Source organism: Scyliorhinus torazame, chromosome 18, assembly GCF_047496885.1.
Source record: "Scyliorhinus torazame isolate Kashiwa2021f chromosome 18, sScyTor2.1, whole genome shotgun sequence".
Taxonomy (NCBI): domain Eukaryota; kingdom Metazoa; phylum Chordata; class Chondrichthyes; order Carcharhiniformes; family Scyliorhinidae; genus Scyliorhinus; species Scyliorhinus torazame.
Genome location: NC_092724.1, coordinates 76768592 through 76788011, shown reverse-complemented (window position 1 = coordinate 76788011; position 19420 = coordinate 76768592). Strand labels below are relative to the sequence as shown.

The following is a 19420-nucleotide window of genomic DNA, read 5'->3' as shown; positions in this document are numbered from 1 at the left end:
ATGGGGAGGTGGGGGCTTGGGTAGGGTGCTCTTTCCAAGAGCCGGTGCAGACTCGACGGGCCGAATGGCCTCCTTCTGCATTGTAAATTCTATGATAATCTACTATTAATCTAGGACAAAAGTTTGGCACAACAAGGGGCCAAACGAAGCAAAAACATGAGCAAGAGCAACATAGGGCGTCGTGAACAGTGTTCTTACAGCGAACAAATCAATCTGAAGGGGAGTCGTTGAGGAGTCTCGTAACTGCGGGCGGGAAGAAGCTGTTCCTACATCTGGATGTGCGGGTCTTCATACTTCTGTACCTTCTGCCTGATGGAAAGGTCTGGAAGACGGCAATGCCTGGGTGGGAGGGGTCGCTGATAATGCTGTTTTAAAAAAAGTTTTCCAAATTTTCAGGAGGGAAAAGAAAAAGTTGAATACATTTTTTTTTTTTTTGTCTTATCCTCTCCATGCTCCAACTTTCAGGCTGTTTCTGGTTGCGATCCCCACTCCTCCTCCACGTGCAGCACACCGGGACCAATCTCTCCTCTCTCGCGTCTACTTTTTCCTCTTCAGCTCCGTGGAACGGAGCTTTGGCGCCTGGGCAGGGTGAGGGAGGCAGGGACGATTTTGCGGGGACTTTAGGTTTTTTAAAAGACCCGCCGGGAATCCCCCCGAAGAAAGCCGCGATCTTTGCTGCGGCCATTCCGTTCGCGAACGCCACTGGAAATCTTGAACAGTGAAATTAACATCTTTTGTCATATTTCTGAATTTCTTACCCTCCCCACCCTGGCATTCAACCCCTACCCCCCACCGCCCATATACATAGCCTAGACATTCATAGAAACATGGAAATTAGGAGGAGGAGGCCATTTGGCCCCCTGTGTCTGCTTCATAGAAACCAATACATTTCTAACAGGACTAGACAGGGTAGGTTCTGGTGCATCCAGAACCAGGGGTCATAGTCTGAGAATACAGGGTAGTCCATGAGGAGAAATATCTTCACCCAGAAAGTGCTCAGCTTGTGGAATTCGTTACCTCAGGGAGTAGTTGAAACAAATGCTTTGTGTTTTGGGTGTAAAATCGCATATAATCATCCTAAATAATTTCTGTATATTGTTTGTGTGGAAGTTGACTCTTCAATGTAGTTGTGAGAGAGTGCTGCACTGTCAGAAGTGCCATTTTCGGGATGAGACGTTAAACTGAGCACACATCTACCATCTCATATGGATGTAATATGTCCCATGACATTAATCCCAGCTGTCGTGCCATATACTTATCCCTCAACCAATATCACTAAAACAGTTTAGTTGGAAATTATCACCTTGCTGATTGTGGGAGCTTGCATGTTCAAATTGGCTGCCATGTTCCCCACATTTGAACAGTGCCTACACGTCAAAAATAATTTCCTTGACTGTAAAGCACTTCATGTTCTGAGGGCCTGGTCAGTTCCAAATGACTATTTATTTGGAGCTGTCTGGTTATGTGAGGTTTTAATGCAGTGGGTATGTGAACTGTCTCTGTATATAGCCGTACAGTGAGTCCCTTTGTTCTTATTGCACTATCTCTAAGTATCATATCTCCAACAGGCAGTGGTCTTGTGTATTCAGTTTGACAATAGTTGATTTCACTGATCGTTCAGTGGGATACTTTAATCAGTAACACTCACTAACTCCCATTGTTTTTCAGAACAATCGCCTGCCATTGAGAATCAGATTGCTGAAGTGGCCCCACCACAGGTTAAGGCTGTCATCAATGTCTCTCTTCCTGCCGATGTCAACAACTTCCCCTTCAGTAAATTCATCAATCAGCACTTTCAGGTAGAGTAAGAAGACTTAATACATGGAGAAGAAGTAAGGCAATAGGGACTCATCTTGTGAGGTTCAGTTTCAGGACCTTCCACCCTCAGCCATCCTGAATTTATTATTACGACCTACCTTTCGCAAGGTGACTCCACCTTCCGGCACCTGCAAGGCCTCCCCACTACCTCAGAAATGCCAACCTGTTCTGCCATTGCTGAGCAACGCCAGTAAGTGTAGTCCATTCAAGGATGGTGAGCGTGGATCAGACAATTAGGAAGCTGCTACCAGTAAAATCGATGAGCCGATCCCACTGACTGCATCTTCAGGCTTGGGACTCCCATTTGGTCCTGAAGCCAGGGTCTGCAGTGAAAGTCAACCTGTCTGCCAGTTCAGTGTTAGAGCAGAGATACTGGGAATGTATAATACTGTAGGCGAGTTAGGGTATGAAAGGGGTGAATTATGGTTGGAGAGTTAAATTAGGAGATGGGTATTGATGGGAAATTTACGCCTGACTTTCCCAGCTATGCGAACCTGACCCAGGTTAAGGGTCCCAGAAGTTGGGATTTTCATTCCAGGGGGACAAACTGGATTAGAAGTCGAGCCTGCCCACCCTGGAATGAGTGCGCAGGATGTCAGATGCTGAGGCAAGCTGGGAAGAAGCTCTGCTTCGGTGCACTGGCATTGTGTGAATGACTGGGCAAACAAAAAGCATCTTTCCAGCCTTCATCCTTCACCTCACACACTGCCCATGCTCCATCCATGTCATCTCATGCCCCTGTACCCACAACCATCACCCTCGTGCATTACATGTCAATATATGCACCTGTACCCATCCCTATGGTCCCCCATAACGTCTATTCCAATGTATGCCACTCCAAAAATCCCTCATACCACCCAAAGCAGCATATGCTCTACACCCAAGCCCATGGACCTTTATAGCTCCTGTGCCAATTTAGTGCCACCACATGCCAAAACATTCCCCCCATCCATCATTATTTCCCTTACCGCCTACATGCCAACACCCTGGGAGGCCCCCAGGTGCATGCCTTTTGGGCAAGGTGGTATCCTTGCATTGCTAGCTGCCACCCAAGGTGCCCAGGAGGCACTTGGAGCTGGCAGGGGAACTGCCAGGTTGGCACTGCCAAGGTGCCAAGCTGGCATTTCTGCATGGTGGTGATCGGGTGGGGGTGCCCTGCATGGGTGTTGGGGGGCTAGGGGACCCTGCCATAGTGTGCTGGGGCTTGGGGAGGGGTCGCTACAGGGGCTTCAGGCATCAGGACACAATTTATCTCTTGCTACCCTGAGGACCTCCAGCCAGTGGAGTTCCTCAGTGCACAAACCAGGCTATGCGCAGCCTCAGCCGACTGTTCCCCGTTGAGGCCCCTATCAAACGCAAGTGCCGTTTTATAGTATTATGTTTCTCAGCGCTGCGTGCACCAGGAAACACAGCTAAATGCGCTCGCAATGGGACCTTGTTCCCATTTAGTTAAATTCCGCCATTTGTGCTGTACCTGTCCTGGGAGTGTTTGATGGGGACAGTTTGGAGTGGGAGCTTTACTCTGTATCTTACCCAGTGCTGTATTTGCCCTGGGAATGTTTGATGGGGACAGTGTGGATGGAGCTTTATTATGTATCTAACCTCATGTTTACCTGTCCTGGGAGTGTTTAATACGACAGTGTAGAGGGAACTTTACTCTGTGCTGGGCAATGAAAATGGGCAGATTGCCAGTATCAACATCCTGATGAGGTGGTGAATGAAAGACAATGATTGTTTGGTGATGCCCAGTCTATTAAAGTTTGCGAATCATTCCTGTACAGGGCCAGGATTCACCTTGATTCAGTTACAACTTTATAACATGCTGCCACATGTTATAAAGTTGGCATTGTGTGCTGTGAGGAGGATGTAAAGAGGCTACAGGGTGACAGACTGTTGAGTGGCCAAATATTTGGCAAATAATGTGGGTAAATGTGAGGTTATCCACTTTGGTGGCAAAAACAGGAAGGCAAATTATTACTTGAATGGTAGCAGTTTCGGAATAGGGAAAGTGCAATTAGGCCTGGGTGTCATGGTGGAACATAAGAACATAAGAACTAGGAACAGGAGTAGGCCACCTGGCCCCTCAAGCCTGCTCCGCCATTCAATGAGATCATGGCTGACCTTTTGTGGACTCAGTTCCACTTTCCAGCCCGAACACCATAATCCTTAATTCCTTTATTCTTCAAAAAACTATCTATCTTTATCTTAAAAACATTTAATGAAGGAACCTCAACTTTTTCACTGGGCAGGGAATTCCACAGATTCACAACCCTTTGGGTGAAGAAGTTCCTCCTCAGCTCAGTCCTAAATCTACTTACCCTTATTTTGAGGCTATGCCCCCTAGTTCTGCTTTCACCCGCCAGTGGAAACAACCTGCCCCCATCTATCCTATCTATTCCCTTCATAATTTTATATGTTTCTATAAGATCCCCCCGCATCCTTCTAAATTCCAACGAGTACAGTCCCAGTCTACTCTACCTCTCCTCGTAATCCAACCTGTTCAGCTCTGGGATGAACCTAGTGAATCTCCTCTGCACACCCTTCAGCGCCAGTACATCTTTTCTCAGGTAAGGAGACCAAAACTGAACACAATACTCCAGGTGTGGCCTCATTAACACCTTATACTATTGCAGCATAACCTCCCTAGTCTTAAACTCCAGCAACCAAAAAGTCACTGAAGGCTGGCATGCAGGTACTGCAGACGGTGAGGAAAGCTAATGGCATCCTGGCCTTCATAGCGAGAGGATTTGAGTATAGGGGTAGGGCTGTCTAGCTGCAGTTATACACAGTGAGACCACACCTTAAGTATTGTGTGCAGTTTTAGTCTCCTAGTTTGAGGAAGGACATTCTTGCTATTGAGGGTGTTCAGCGAAGGTTCACCAGACTAATTCCCGGGATGGCAGGACCGACATATGAAGAAAGACTGGATCGACTGGGATTGTACTCACTGGAGTTTAGGAGAATGAGAGGGAATCTCATGAAAACATATTAAATCCTGATGGGACTGAACAGGCGAGATGCGGGGAAGAATGTTCCCGAGTTTGGGATGTCCAGAACTAGGGATCAGAGCCTTCTTAGGGGTAAGCCATTCAGGACTGAGATGAGGAAGAACCTCTTCTCTGAGTTGTGAACTTGTGGAATTCTCTACCACAGAAAACTGGTTCATTGGATATATTCAAGAGGGAGCTGGATGTTGCCCTTGTGGCTAAAGGGATCAAGGGGAATGGAGAGAAAGTACAAAGAACAAAGAAATGTACAGCACAGGAACAGGCCCTTCGGCCCTCCAAGCCCGTGCCGACCATGCTGCCCGACTAAACTACAATCTTCTACACTTCCTGGGTCCGTATCCCTCTATTCCCATCCTATTCATGTATTTGTCAAGATGCCCCTTAAATGTCACTATCGTCCCTGCTTCCACCACCTCCTCTGGTAGCGAGTTCCAGGCACCCACTACCCTCTGCGTAAAAAAACTTGCCTCGTACATCTACTCTAAACCTTGCACCTCTCACCTTAAACCTATGCCCCCTAGTAATTGACCCCTCTACCCCGGGGAAAAGCCTCTGACTATCCACTCTGTCTATGCCCCTCATAATTTTGTAGACCTCTATCAGGTCGCCCCTCAACCTCCTTCGTTCCAGTGAGAACAAACCGAGTTTATTCAACCACTCCTCATAGCTAATGCCCTCCATACCAGGCAACATTCTGGTAAATCTCTTCTGCACCCTCTCTAAAGCCTCCACATCCTTCTGGTAGTGTGGCGACCAGAATTGAACACTATACTCCAAGTGTGGCCTAACTAAGGTTCTATACAGCTGCAACATGACTTGCCAATTCTTATACTCAATGCCCTGGCCAATGAAGGCAAGCATGCCGTATGCCTTCTTGACTACCTTCTCCACCTGTGTTGCCCCTTTCAGTGACCTGTGGACCTGTACTCCTAGATCTCTTTGACTTTCAATACTCTTGAGGGTTCTACCATTCACTGTATATTCCCTACCTGCATTAGACCTTCCAAAATGCATTACCTCCTACAAAGTAGGAGTGGAATACTGAATTTTCATGATCAGCCATGATATAGGGGCTGGTTTAGCGCAGTGGGCTAAACAGCTGGCTTGTAATGCACAACAAGGCAGCGCATGTTCAATTCCCGTACCGGCCTCCCCGAACAGGTGCCGGAATGTGGTGACTAGGGGCTTTTCACAGTAACTTCATTGAAGCCTACTTGTGACAATAAGCGATTATTATTATTATGATGATCATATTGAATGGTGGTGCAGCATCGAAGGCTGAATGGCCTACTACACCTATTTTCTATGACTCTATGTTCACTACTCCAGAGGTGAATCCACAGAACAGGGGTGAACAGTGTTAGGTACAGCATGGAGAGATGGAAAAATGGAAACTGGATGGTCTTGAATAGCATTGTAGCTTGGTTGATTATGTTATTGAACTGATATCCAGATACCTGGGCTGATAATCTGGAGACATAGGGCTGGATTCTCCGATTTTGAGGCTATGTCCGGAGGATGAGTCTAGCTTTACAATGAAAAAATCGGCGAGGCCCCAACACTGACCCTCCGACCGGTGAGGGGCTAGCAGCTGTGTCATGTAAAACACACGGCCTTCACGAAATAAACAGCCAGACTATTGACGGGTCCGTGGTGCATGCGCATGGTGCCAGTTGTTGCGCCATACAACATGGCTCCGGCTGCTCGCGGACCAGACCTTCCAGACAATGCCCTCCTGGACACCCCCAGGCCACCATCCACCAGTTCTCCCCCTCCCCCCAGCATTTGCCAAAGTCCCCCCCCCCCCCCCCCACGGCCAGCAGCACGGCTCCCCCCCGACTGTGGCGGCGCTGGACACAGCCCGCAGCTGCCACGTTGGGTTCCCGACCGTTGAGACCACGAGTCAACCGCGCGGTCGGGAACTCGGCCCATCGGGGGTGGAGCATCAGGGGAGGGCCTTCAGGTAACGTCCTGAGGCTGTTCCGACAGCATGCGGCGTATTCCTCAATGAAGCATCCGGCGGAGCATCCGAAAACAGGCGCCGCTTCCAATTCGGTCATAAAAAGGGATTCCCCGCCCGATTGCCGATTACGAAATCGGCTTCAGCAAGCAGAGAATCCCACCCCAATTTCAAATCCCATCAATTACTTAATAATTTGAATTAAATAAACCTGAAGTAAAAAAGCAAGACCTTGAAACTACCAGATTGTTGTAAAACCAACCTGGTTCACTATTGTCTTCCAGAGAAGGAAACTACCGTCCTTACTCAGCTTAGGCCTATATGTGACTTCAGACCCACAACAAATTGGTTGACCCCTAACTTCTATCTAAAGTTCTTCTATAAAGAGCCAAGGTAGGGTGCCCTTTCAGAGGGTCAATGCAGACTTGATGGGCCAAATGGCCTCCTTCTGGCACAGTGCAGAAGGAGGCCTTCTTCACATTTAGACCACTCTCCAAAGCAGATAGGTGGAGAAATGTGAGTAAATGCAGACTGAAATGCAATTCTTCACAGGTTTGCTGTGTACCTCACAAACATGCTGCAGCTTCTGTGTGTTTATTCTTCACATCTGACCAGCATAATAAAAGAACAGCAAACCCAGTACCAAGTATTAAATCGAACAGATGCCATCCTAACTTATGAATTGTTCCCTCTCCTGTTCAGGTCCCTCAGTTACAGGTATTGAACCACCCTCTACAACAACCCTTCACACACCTGCAGGGAGCAGAGAGACACACAGCTGTGGAACTCTTCAAATTGGTGAGTATAAACTTTCACATTCTGCAAACTATTTGCTAAGCTCATCACCTCTTTTGTACTTATCAATTTCCCTCTGTTTCCAAGGAGACAACATTGTGGTAATTCTTTCAGGAGGAAATTAGGAACCTATCTATTTCTCCACCAATTCCAGTACATTCCGATATCCCATTTCCAAGAGTCATTGCCCCCACCTGGGGGGTAAATTTACTTGAAATGTTAAACATGAGTAAACAGGTGAGCATGGCAAGTGGAAAATGACCTGTGATCATTCAATCCTCAAGCTGGTTCAGAACTTGAAGTTGGTTGAAGGCAATTACACCTTCAAGTTTGGAGTTGAAACACAGTCAGAGTAAAATTGCATAACCTTGTACAAGAGAAACAGAAATTGAGTTGATGCCTCCTTCAGTGTGGGAATTTATAATGTGATGCTGATCGGTCCTCCTGAAAAACATGACATGTTCACGATGAGATCCATTTTGCTGCAAGATCTGGGAATCCGCCTGGTATTGGAGACAATCTTGTGACCTGTGTTGGAAATATATTGGGACACAGATCGGGATCAAGGATGAATGATTAGTTTGACGACATGTGGAGTGGGAAGTTACAAAGGGACATGGATAGACTAAGTGAGTGGGGAAAACTGTGACAAATAGAGTTCAATGTGGGGAAAATACGAGATCATCCAACTTGGATCCAAGAAAGAGAAATCATAGTACTAGAAGTCCTCACTTAAAGTTGGCTCACTTCACAATGTTCCACTTTAACATTGTTAATAAAGTACCGTCAGTATATTGGTTTAACGTGCCAATTTCATGTTAACGTTTTTTTGCCACAGATGACTTCTGTGGCATGCCTGCTCACATGACTTTTCCTGCAGCACTTTCACTTCCTCCCTCTCCCAGTCTTACCGTTACTCCCTTCTTGCCACTCCCGATCTTGCTGACTATCCCCCCCCCCCGTGCCCCCCAATGATTCTCCCTCTTGCCACTGACCCCATTGCCTCACGGCCTCTGTTCTCAAGGTCTGTCCTTCAGCATCTGCCAAGTTCTCGCTTCACTCCTGAACGCGCAGTAAGTCCTTGCCTCCACCTAGGGGTAGACGATGGTCAATGTGGGCAGCTGCTAACTGCACTCGCCAACATCTGTCAATGGGCACTGGTAAATCGACGTTCTGTGTATTGAGGTGAGAAGAGGTTATAGAACATAGAACAGTACAGCACAGAACAGGCCCTTCGGCCCTCGATGTTGTGCCGAGCTTTGCCCGAAACCAAGATCAAGCTATCCCACTCCCTGTCATTCTGGTGTGCTCCATGTGCCTAGTCAATAACCGCTTGAAAGTTCCTAAAGTGTCCGACTCCACTATCACAGCAGGCAGTCCATTCCACACCCTAACCACTCTCTGAGTAAAGAACCTACCTCGGACATCTCTCCTATATCTCCCACCCTGAATCTTATAGTTATGCCCCCTTGTAACAGCTACATCCAACCGAGGAAATAGTCTCTGAACGTCCACTCTATCTATCCTACTCATCATCTTATAAACCTCTATTATGTCGCCTCTCAACCTCCTCCGCTCCAAAGAGAAAAGCCCTAGCTCCCTCAACCTTTCCTCATAAGACCTATCCTGCAAACCAGGCAACATCCTGGTAAATCTCCTTTGCACCCTTTCCAATGCTTCCACATCCTTCTTATAATGAGGTGACCAGAACTGCACACAATACTCCAAATGTGGTCTCACCAGGGTCATGTATAGTTCCAGCATAACCCCGCGGCTCTTAAACTCAAGCCCCCTGTTAATAAACGCTAACACACTATAAGCCTCCTTCACGGCTCTATCCATTTGAGTGGCAACTTTCAGAGATCTGTGGACATGAACCCCAAGATCTCTCTGTTCCTCCACATTCCTCAGAACCCTGCCATTGACCCTGTAATCCGCATTCAAATATTTTCTACCAAAATGAATCATCTCGCACTTATCAGGGTTAAACTCCATCTGCCATTTTCCGGCCCAGCTCTGCATCCTATCAATGTCTCTTTGCACCCTACAACAGCCCTCCACCTCATCCACTACTCCACCAATCTTGGTGTCATCAGCAAATTTACTGACCTACCCTTCAGCCCCCTCCTCCAGGTCATTGATAAAAATCACAAATAGCAGAGGACCCAGCACTGATCCCTGTGGTACATTGCTGGTAACTGGTCTCCAGTCTGAAAATTTTCCATCCACCAGCACCCTCTGTCTTCTATGTGATAGCCAGTTACTTATCCAATTGGCCAAATTTCCCTCGATCCCACACCGCCTTACTTTCTTCATGAGCCGACCATGGGGAACCTTATCAAACGCCTTACTAAAATACATGTATACGACATCAACTGCTCTACCTTCATCTACACACTTAGTTACCTCCTCAAAGAATTCAATCAAATTTGTGAGTCAAGACTTACCCATCACAAATCCGTGTTGACTATTCTGGATTAAGCTGCATCTTTCCAAATGTTCATAAATCTTATCCTTCAGGACCTTTTCCATTATCTTCCCGACCACCGAAGTAAGACTAACTGGCCTATAATTACCAGGGTCATTCCTATTCCCTTTCTTGAACAGAGGAACAACATTCGCCACTCTCCAGTCCTCTGGCACTATTTCCGTAGAAAGTGAGGACCCAAAGACCAAAGCCAAAGGCTGTGCAATCTCATCCTTTGCCTCCCCAAAAAATCCTTGGATATATCCCATCTGGCCCAGGGGACTTGTCGACCCTCAGGTTTTTCAAAATTGCTAATACATCCTTCCTCAGAACATCTACCTCCTCCAGCCTACCCGCCTGTATCACACTCTCATCCTCAAAAACATGGCCCCTCTCCTTGGTTAACACTGAAGAAAAGTATTCATTCAACGCCTCTCCTATCTCTTCTGACTCCATGCACAAGTTCCCACTACTGTCCTTTACCGGCCCTACCCTCACCCCTGGTCATTCTTTTATTTCTCACATAAGAGTAAAAAGCCTTGGGGTTTTCCTTGATCCGACCCTCCAAGGACTTCTCATGCCCCCTCCTAGCTCTCCTGAGCCCTTTTTTTTAGCTCATTCCTTGCTACCTTGTAACCCTCAAGCGACCCAACTAAACCTTGTTTTCTCATCCTTACATACTCTTCCTTTTTCCTCTTGACAAGATATTCAACTTCTTTTGTGAACCATGGTTCCCTCACACGGCCATTTCCTCCCTGCCTGACAGGGACATATCTATCAAGGACACGCAGGATTTGTTTCTTGAACAAGCTCCACTTTTCATTTGTGCCTTTCCCAGACAGTTTCTATTCCCATCTTATGTTCCCTAATTCTTGCCTAATCGCATTATAATTACCCCTCCCCCAATTATAAACCTTGCCCTGCCGTATGGCCCTATCCCTCTCCATTGCAATAGTGAAAGACACTGAATTGTGGTCACTATCTCCAAAGTGCTCTCCCACAAACAAATCTAACACTTGGCCCAGTTCATTACCCAGTACCAAATCCAATGTGGCCCCCGCTCTTGTCGGCCTATCGACATATTGTGTCAGGAAACCCTCCTGCACACACTGTACAAAAACTGCCCCATCCGAACTGTTCGACCTATAGAGGTTCCAATCAATATTTGGAAAGTTAAAGTCACCTATGCCAACTACCCTGAGACCTCCACACCTATCCATAATCTGTTTTGCAATTTCTTCCTCCACATCTCTATCACTATTTGGGGGCCTATAGAAAACTTCTAACAATGTGACCGCTCCTTTCCTATTTCCAACTTTGGCCCATATTACCTCAGTAGGCAGATCTCCTTCGAACTGCGTTTCTGCAGTCGTTAAACTATCCTTGATTAACAATGCTACTCCTCCACCTCTTTTAACACCTTCCCTACTCTTACTGAAACATCTATACCCCGGAACTTCCAACAACCATTCTTGTCCCTGTTCTAACCATCTCTCCGTAATGGCCACAACATCGTAGTCCCAAGTACCAATCCATGCTCCAAGTTCACCTACCTTATTCCGGATGCTCCTTGCATTGAAGTAGATACACTTCAACCCACCTTTCTGTCTGCCGGTACACTCCTGCGACCTTCATGCCCTCCTCAGTACCTCACTACTCTCAACACCAGCTTCTGAACTACAGCTTGTTTTCCCATCCCCCTGACAAATTAGTTTAAACCCCCCTGAAGAGCCGTAGAAAATTTCCTTCCCAGGATATTGGTGCCCCTCTTGTTCTGGTGCAAACCGTCCTAGTCTGTACAGGTCCCACCTTCCCCAGAATGTGCTCCAATTATCCACGTACCTGAAACCCTCCCTCCTACACCATCCCTGCAGCCACGTGTTTATCTGCACTCTCTCCCTGTTCCTCACCTCACTAGCACGTGGCACTGGCCACAAACCAGAGATGACGACATGGTTTGTCCTGGCTCTCTACTACCACCCTAGCTCCCTAAATTCCTGTTTTCAATCCCCGTCCTTTCTCTTACATATGTTGTTGGTACCTATGTGTACCACTACTTGTGACTGTTCCCCCTCCCCCTTAAGGATTCTGAAAACACAGTCTGAGACACCATGGACCCTGGCACCCGGGAGGTAATATATCATCTGTGAATCTTTCGCTGCCACAGAACCGTCTATCTGTCCCTCTAACTATCGAGTCCCCAATAACTATTGCTCTCCTGCTCTCCCTCCTTCCCCTCTGAGCCACAGGGACGCACTCAGTGCTGGAGATCTGTTCACCATGACTTACCCCTGATAGGTCGTCCCCCTCAACAGTATCCAAAACGGTATACTTGTTACCAAGTGGAACGACCACAGAGGATCCCTGCACTGACTGCTTCCTCCCAGCCCCTCTCACCGTCACCCATCTAGCTTGATTCTTCGGAGTAACTACATCCCTGAAGCTACTATCTATGACCACCTCTGCCTCCCGAATGATCCGAAGTTCATCCAGCTCCAACTCCAGTTCCCTAACGCAGTTTCTAAGGAGCTGGAGATGTGTGCACTTCCCACAGGTGAAATCAGCAGGGACACTGACGGCGTTCCTTACCTCAAACATTCTGCAGGAGGAACATTGCACTGCCTTCCCTGCCATCCCCTCAGGATAAAACCAGAAAAAGAAAGAAAGAGCTTACCTGTTATTCACTCTACCCCTTAGGTTAAAGGAGGTGGAAGGGTGGGGCACTACAAGTGTAGTGTCTAGGGTTTAGGAACTGCCCAACTTAAATACAGGTAAAAATAAAACACTTAACCATCAACCAGGAGTACAGGATGTAGGAGTACAGGTCCACAGGTCATTGAAAGGGGCAACACAGGTGGAGAAGGTAGTCAAGAAGGCATATGGCATACTTGCCTTCATTGGCCGGGGCATTGAGTATAAGAATTGGCAAGTCATGTTGCAGCTGTATAGAACCTTAGTTAGGCCACACTTGGAGTATAGTGTTCAACTTGGAGTATAGTGTTCAATTCTGGTCGCCACACTACCAGAACGATGTGAAGGCTTTCGAGAGGGTGCAGAAGAGATTTACCAGAATGTTGCCTGGTATGGAGGGCATTAGCTATGAGGAGCGGTTGAATAAACTCGGTTTGTTCTCACTGGAATGAAGGAGGTTGAGGGGAGATCTGATAGAGGTATACAAAATTATGAGGGGCATAGACAGAGTGGATAGTCAGAGGCTTTTCCCCAGGGTAGAGGGGTCAATTACTAGGGGGCATAGGTTTAAGGTGAGAGGGGCAAGGTTTAGAATAGATGTACGAGGCAAGTTTTTTACGCAGAGGGTAGTGGGTGCCTGGAACTCGCTACCGGAGGAGGTGGTGAAAGCAGGGTCGATAGTGACATTTAAGGGGCATCTTGACAAATACATGAATAGGATGGGAATAGAGGGATACAGACCCAGGAAGTGTAGAAGATTGTAGTTTAGTCGGGCAGCATGGTCGGCACGGGCTTGGAGGGCCGAAGGGCCTGTTCCTGTGCTGTACATTTCTTTGTTCTTTGTTCTAACCACTGCGCCCCACACGAACTGAAATCAGCTGTTATGGGCCTGCGCAAACAATATAAATCTTTACTACTTACCCAGCACTGTCCTCTGTCCTCACTCCGACCGGATTCAGCTGGAAACTCCCAACAGTAAGTTTTTTTTAAAAAAATTCTCCCCTTCTCAGCAAGCACTCACTCAGCAACCACTGCGACCCGTACGATAACACCTCCAGCAAAAGAAAGACTACTTACCAGTCACCAGCCAATCACTTACTGTCACTAGACAACAGCTCCTCCACAAACCACCTTCAAGATAGGGTGACCGCAATGCACTGATGCAGATTTTCATTGCAACAGCCAATCAGCAGCTCCGCTCTACTGCCCTCTGCTGGATGCTTGCCTTCACTTGAACACGGAGGGTGTCTTGCTTAGGTACACGTTCTGGATGCAGTGACCGCAATGCACTGATGCAAATTCTCCCCACAACAGTCAATCAGTAGCTCCGCTCTACTGCCCTCTGCTGGATCTGTCCTATAATTTTGTTAAAGAACTTTATTTGTATATTGTATTTTTTTATATTTAGTGATACATTTAGTTTTACAAGTTATTTCAACAAGGAATACACAGTGCTGCACGTATATGGTGCAGTTTTCAACCTGTAAATTGTATTTTTCCAGGCAGAAAATGTCCAAAGGAACTTAACTCCGACTTTAACATGGATTCCCATAGGAATCCATGATTTACTTAAATCATGTTTCCAACTGAATTGACTTTTCGAGAATCCCAACACAACTTCAAATGAGGACTTAATGTATTTTCCTTGTGGTGAGCAGTTCTGTGGGGTCTTCACAGCAGTTCTGTGGAGGAGCAGAGGGATTTAGGGATCTAAGTATATAAATCACAAAAAACCATTGGAGAGGCACAAAAAGTGACAAAAAGGCGACTGGAATGTGAACCTTCAGCTCAAGGGGGCTGGAGAGCAAAGAGGAAGGAGGTTATGCTTCATTTGTAGAGCTTCATTTGTAGAGCGTTGGTCAGACCTTATCCAGAACATTGCCTTCAGTTGTGGGCTCTGCACCTCATGAAGAATTTACAGCCATGGAGATTTACCAGGGCTTAAAGAATTAAATTGTGTCAAATTGCTTAGACTAAGTTGTATTCTCTCAAGTGTTGAAAATCAAGAGGTGATCTAATTAAGCTTTTCACAATGTTTAAACGAGTTGATAAAATCGATGGAGACAAACTATTCCCTCTCATGGGGGAGTCCAATTAAGGAGCCATAACCTTAAAATTAGGGCTCGACCATTCAAGGATAATGTCAGGAAACACAAGGGTTGTGAAAATCCAAAACTCTTCTACCCAAAAAAGGCTGTGAATACTGAAATTTTCAGAATTAAGATCAACAGATTTTTGTAGGTGAGGAATGTGAAGAAAAGACGGGAGGCGGGATTCTCCATTGCCCAATGCCGATATCGTAATCGGCGATCGGGCAGAGAATCCCTTCCGATGCCCAAATCGGGGTTTGACGGCAGCTTTCGAGTCTCCGCCCCTCCGAAAAGGCATCATCACGTCGTGCGCCGCACACCTTTGAAGGCCTCCCCCGATGCTCCGCCCCCAATGGGCCGAGTTCCCGACTGCGCGGTTGACGTGTGGTTTGAACTGCCGGGAACCCGGCGCGTGGCGGCCGTGGACTGTGTCCAACACTGCCACACTCGGCCAGGAGCCGTGCCTCTGGCCAGGAGAGCTTCCGCGAGAGCTGGGGGGTGGTCCAGGGGTGGCCTGTGGGGGGTTGGATCCGTGCCTGGTCGGCGCCATGCTGTACGGCGTGACCGCTGCAGGCCAGGGCCCCGGCCATTCTCCGACTGTTTTTGCCGTGGGAGCCGGGAGTTTTACCCGGCGCCGCTGCTAGCCCCTCACCTGACCCGGAATCGGTGAGGGGTCGGCGGCAATTTTGGCGTCGTAAAATGCCCACAAATTCTGATTCTGCTGGCATTTAGCTGCTGAAATGGTGAATCCAGCCCAGGGTATTGCAAATGTTAGTCAATGTCTGAGCTCCAATCTTTGCTTTGTTCTGTTTGTAATAAATTCCGTTTGTAAATTAAAGTCTGGCTTCCACTGTTTGGAACAGCCTGGCTTTGTCTGTATGCTCTTAGCTTTACCCTGTTTCCCTTGTCATTCCTCCATTTCTGTAATGGTGCAGCACTGTCTGTTTGCAGTGCGTGTAATGGTATCAACTCAGTAACAGACTCTGTAATAAGCCTGCTAACAGCAGTATGATCTGTCTATCGTTCATTTCTGCCTGAATTTGTAATGGTCCCACTCTGCCTGTCTGTCATGGTCTGTCACTGTGCCTATGAGGGTCTTTCTCTGTCTGACACTTGTTGACTGACTGTTAGTAATGTCATTGCTCTGCTCTTTCACAGTCCGAGTGTTGCTATCTACCCAATGCTCCCACACTATGTGCAGTTCTTAAGTTTTCCCTTTCCTTTGTTAGATTCTGCGGTTTCTACAAGCTGAGTTGCTCCAAGGCAGGAACGAGATCATCCTTGGGAATTTTATTGCACAGAAGGGAATATCAAATCTCACACTCCGGAATGAGATATTTTGCCAGGTGGTGAACCAGATGTGGAAGAACCCAGACATGGAAGAGTGGCAGCGGGCTTGCCTGTTAATGGCCACCTGCCTGAGTTGCTTGCGGCCCTCTCCCGAGCTTGAGAAGCCTCTACTCAAGTAAGCAAATCTTACTAGCTTGTTTGGAATGGAAGGGAGCACCAGAGCCTGACATGGGATCAGAATCAGGAAATGACTTTTCACTTCGGGTACCTATATTACAATGATTGAATAACATGACTTCCACTTAAAATATCTCTGGTAGGTAGCATCCAGTGTATTCAGGCCCACATGTGGTTCCCACGGTAGTTTTCGGACCAAAGTCGGCTTAGCTGATCCCAGAGAAGTGACAGTAGGAACTCTGCAATTTCTCCCTTGGGCTAGAGGAAGGGAAATTTTTAATTTCCCACCACTATATATTGATCCCTACAGACAATGTTTAGAGGTGAGGTGATATCTGCCTTTTGTCTAACCTGTGCTGTATCTGCCTGGGAATCTTTGAAATCAATCAAATGGTAAATGTTTCGATCCCCGGTGTTAATGTCCCTCAAGTTCACAAAAAGTGATAGGATAATGGCTTGCTGATTGTGCCTGTTCTTTGCAGTAACACTGACATTATGAGTGATGCACAGTAGAAAACAGCTAACCCTGCGTCTATACTCACACAGGTATGTGTCTGACCATGCCATGGAAGAATATCGGGCCTTGTGCCAACATAAAACCCTTGGTGCCATGCAGCAGAGCCAAGGCAGGGCCTTCCCTCCAACCCAGCTGGAATGGACTGCCAATCGCAGGCGAGGACAGATGGTGCTTGACATTCACCTGCTTAATGGTATTTACCCGAGGAGAGTCATGTCATTGACTCAAGTTTATTTATACATTTTATAGTTCATTTGAAAAAATAGTGTTAATGTCCAGTCTCTCCCATACCTCAAAACAAGTCTCCTCTTTTTTATGTCCTTGAGTATAGAAATATAGGAGCATAGGAATTAGGAGTAGAACTAGGCAAATCAGCCCTTTGAGCCTGCTCTACCATTCAGTCAGATCTTGGCTGATCTTTTCCTGGGTCTCAAATCCACCTCTCATTCTAGATACCCCCCCATAGCATGTTTTTCAGTGGCAGGATCTTCTGGAATTTCCCATTGAAGCCACTTCCCACCACCTGGAAACCCGCAGCGGGGGTTTTCCATTGGCAGGACTGGAAGATCCCGCTGGCAAGAACAGCTGGAAAATCCCCCCGTAAACTCTCCCTATAGACAAGACAATGGAATGGAAAACATGGATACAACATTTCTGATACATTATCAAGGTGCATTTCCTGTCTACAAAACCTTGAGCCCTGTTGTCACATTTTATTTGCACTTCTATGTTAACTATTCTATTATAAATTTCTGTGGCCGGGATTCTCGGCACTTCCCACCTGTAAAACCTTGTGGTCCGGCCACCGTGCAACCCCCCGCGGTGGGTTTCCTGGTGGCGCAGTGATCTACGCAAATGGTCATTGACTTCAGTGGAACCGGAAGATCCCATCAGCAATGAATAGCGAGCCACCATCATTGCCGGGAATCCCACCACGGGGACAGGGCTGGAAAATCCAGGCCGATGTCTCCACATCTTATGGTAAATGTCTATGTGAACATGTCAGCTGTGATCACCTACCAATGGTGGTCCTGATTTGCCTCATTAAAACCCTTCAAATTTCAGTAGCTCCAATTAAATCCCTTTTTGTGGTTGAATGAAGGGACCCCAGTTTTTAGTGGTCTTAGTTCATAACTAAACCCTTTCGTACTCGTAATCATTTCAATGAATCTCCTCTGAATCTTCCCCATGGCCTTGATATCCTTCGTAAAGTGCAGCGCCCAAAACCAATCTTGACATTTCAGCTGTAGTATAACTAATAGTTTGCCCAGAGTTTTGCACTGATTTTATGCCACATTTATAAAATCTGGCACCCCATGTGATTTTTACAAGCTTTCTAAATTCTCCTGCCTTTTGAATGGCGGTGAAGTGCTTTAGGATGTGAAGTTTGCTACAGAAATGCTCATTCTTTATCACAGCTCCACACACACATGGAACACCAACCCACCTTTCACCAGATAGACAGACTAGACTGCCAGTCCCCATTCTACTCCTTGGAATGATACTCATGTGCAAAGTTTTTTTTTTAGAAAATATTTTATTGAAGCATTTGTAATTTGCAGTTTAACATTTTAACACTCCTTAAACAACCACGCGGGCCGACCCACACAAAAAACATAAAAACAATGTCCCTTACTACCCCCGCCCTATTTTCTAAGTGTACTAAGTTCCCTGTCTTTGTCTTACACTACCATGCCTCCCAATTTCCTCCCCCCCCCCCCCCCCCCCCCCGTTACTGCTGACGGTCAGTTTTCCTTGAAGAAGTCGATGAGCGGCTGCCACCTCCGGGCGAACCCCTGGATTGATCCTCTCAAAGCGAACTTAATTTTTTTCCAGCCTGAGAAACCCTGCCATGTCGCTGACCCACACTCCTGACTTTGGAGGCTCCGAGTCCCTCCATCCCAGCAAAATCCGTCTCCGGGCCACCAGGGAGGAGAAGGCCAGAACATCGGCCTCCCTCCCCCCCTGGGCCCCAGGATCTTCCGATACCCGAAATATTTCCAATTCTGGACTCGGAGTCACCCTCCCTTCCAGGACCTCTGACATGACGTCCGCAAATCCCTGCCAGAATCGCCTCAACTTCGGACACGGCCAAAACATATGTGTATGATTCACCGGGCTTCCCCCACAGCGTCCGCATCTATCCTCCACTTCCTAAAAAACCTTCTCATCCGGGCTGCCGTCATGTGGGCCCTATGAACCGCCTTGAACTGGATCAGGCTAAGTCTGGCACACGACGAGGATGAAAAGGCACGACGACTCTCTTCAAAGCCTTTTCCCATAATTCGATTTCCAACTCTCCTCCCAGCTCCCCTTCCCACTTCCTCTTCACCTCCCCGATAGGGACTCCTTCCCACTCCATCAACTCCTTACATATCTTTGAGACTCTCCCCTCCCCAACCCTCATTTTTTACATGACCTTATCCTGTAGTCCCCTCAGGGGGAGGCGAGGAAAACTTGGGACCTGACTCCGGACAAAGTCCCGTACCTGTCGGTACCGAAACCCGTTCCCACCCAGTAAAACAAACTCCTCCTCAATGCCACCTGGCTCGGGAAACCCTCCTGAATGAAGAGATCCCCAAATCTCTCAATCCCTGCTCACTGCCA

The 19420-nt window shown here is 47.3% G+C and overlaps 1 protein-coding gene across 1 annotated transcript in view; it reads left to right on the top strand.

The window, feature by feature from the left end:
- myo15b (myosin XVB) overlaps nucleotides 1–19420 on the top strand; it is a 462078-nt gene that overhangs the window by 321443 nt on the left and 121215 nt on the right. Inside the window, exons 13-16 of the mRNA XM_072481964.1 lie at nucleotides 1669–1799; nucleotides 7489–7584; nucleotides 16059–16294; nucleotides 16843–17006. Of these exons, the coding sequence (XP_072338065.1) occupies nucleotides 1669–1799; nucleotides 7489–7584; nucleotides 16059–16294; nucleotides 16843–17006 (627 nt within the window). The remainder of the gene's footprint in view (nucleotides 1–1668; nucleotides 1800–7488; nucleotides 7585–16058; nucleotides 16295–16842; nucleotides 17007–19420) is intronic.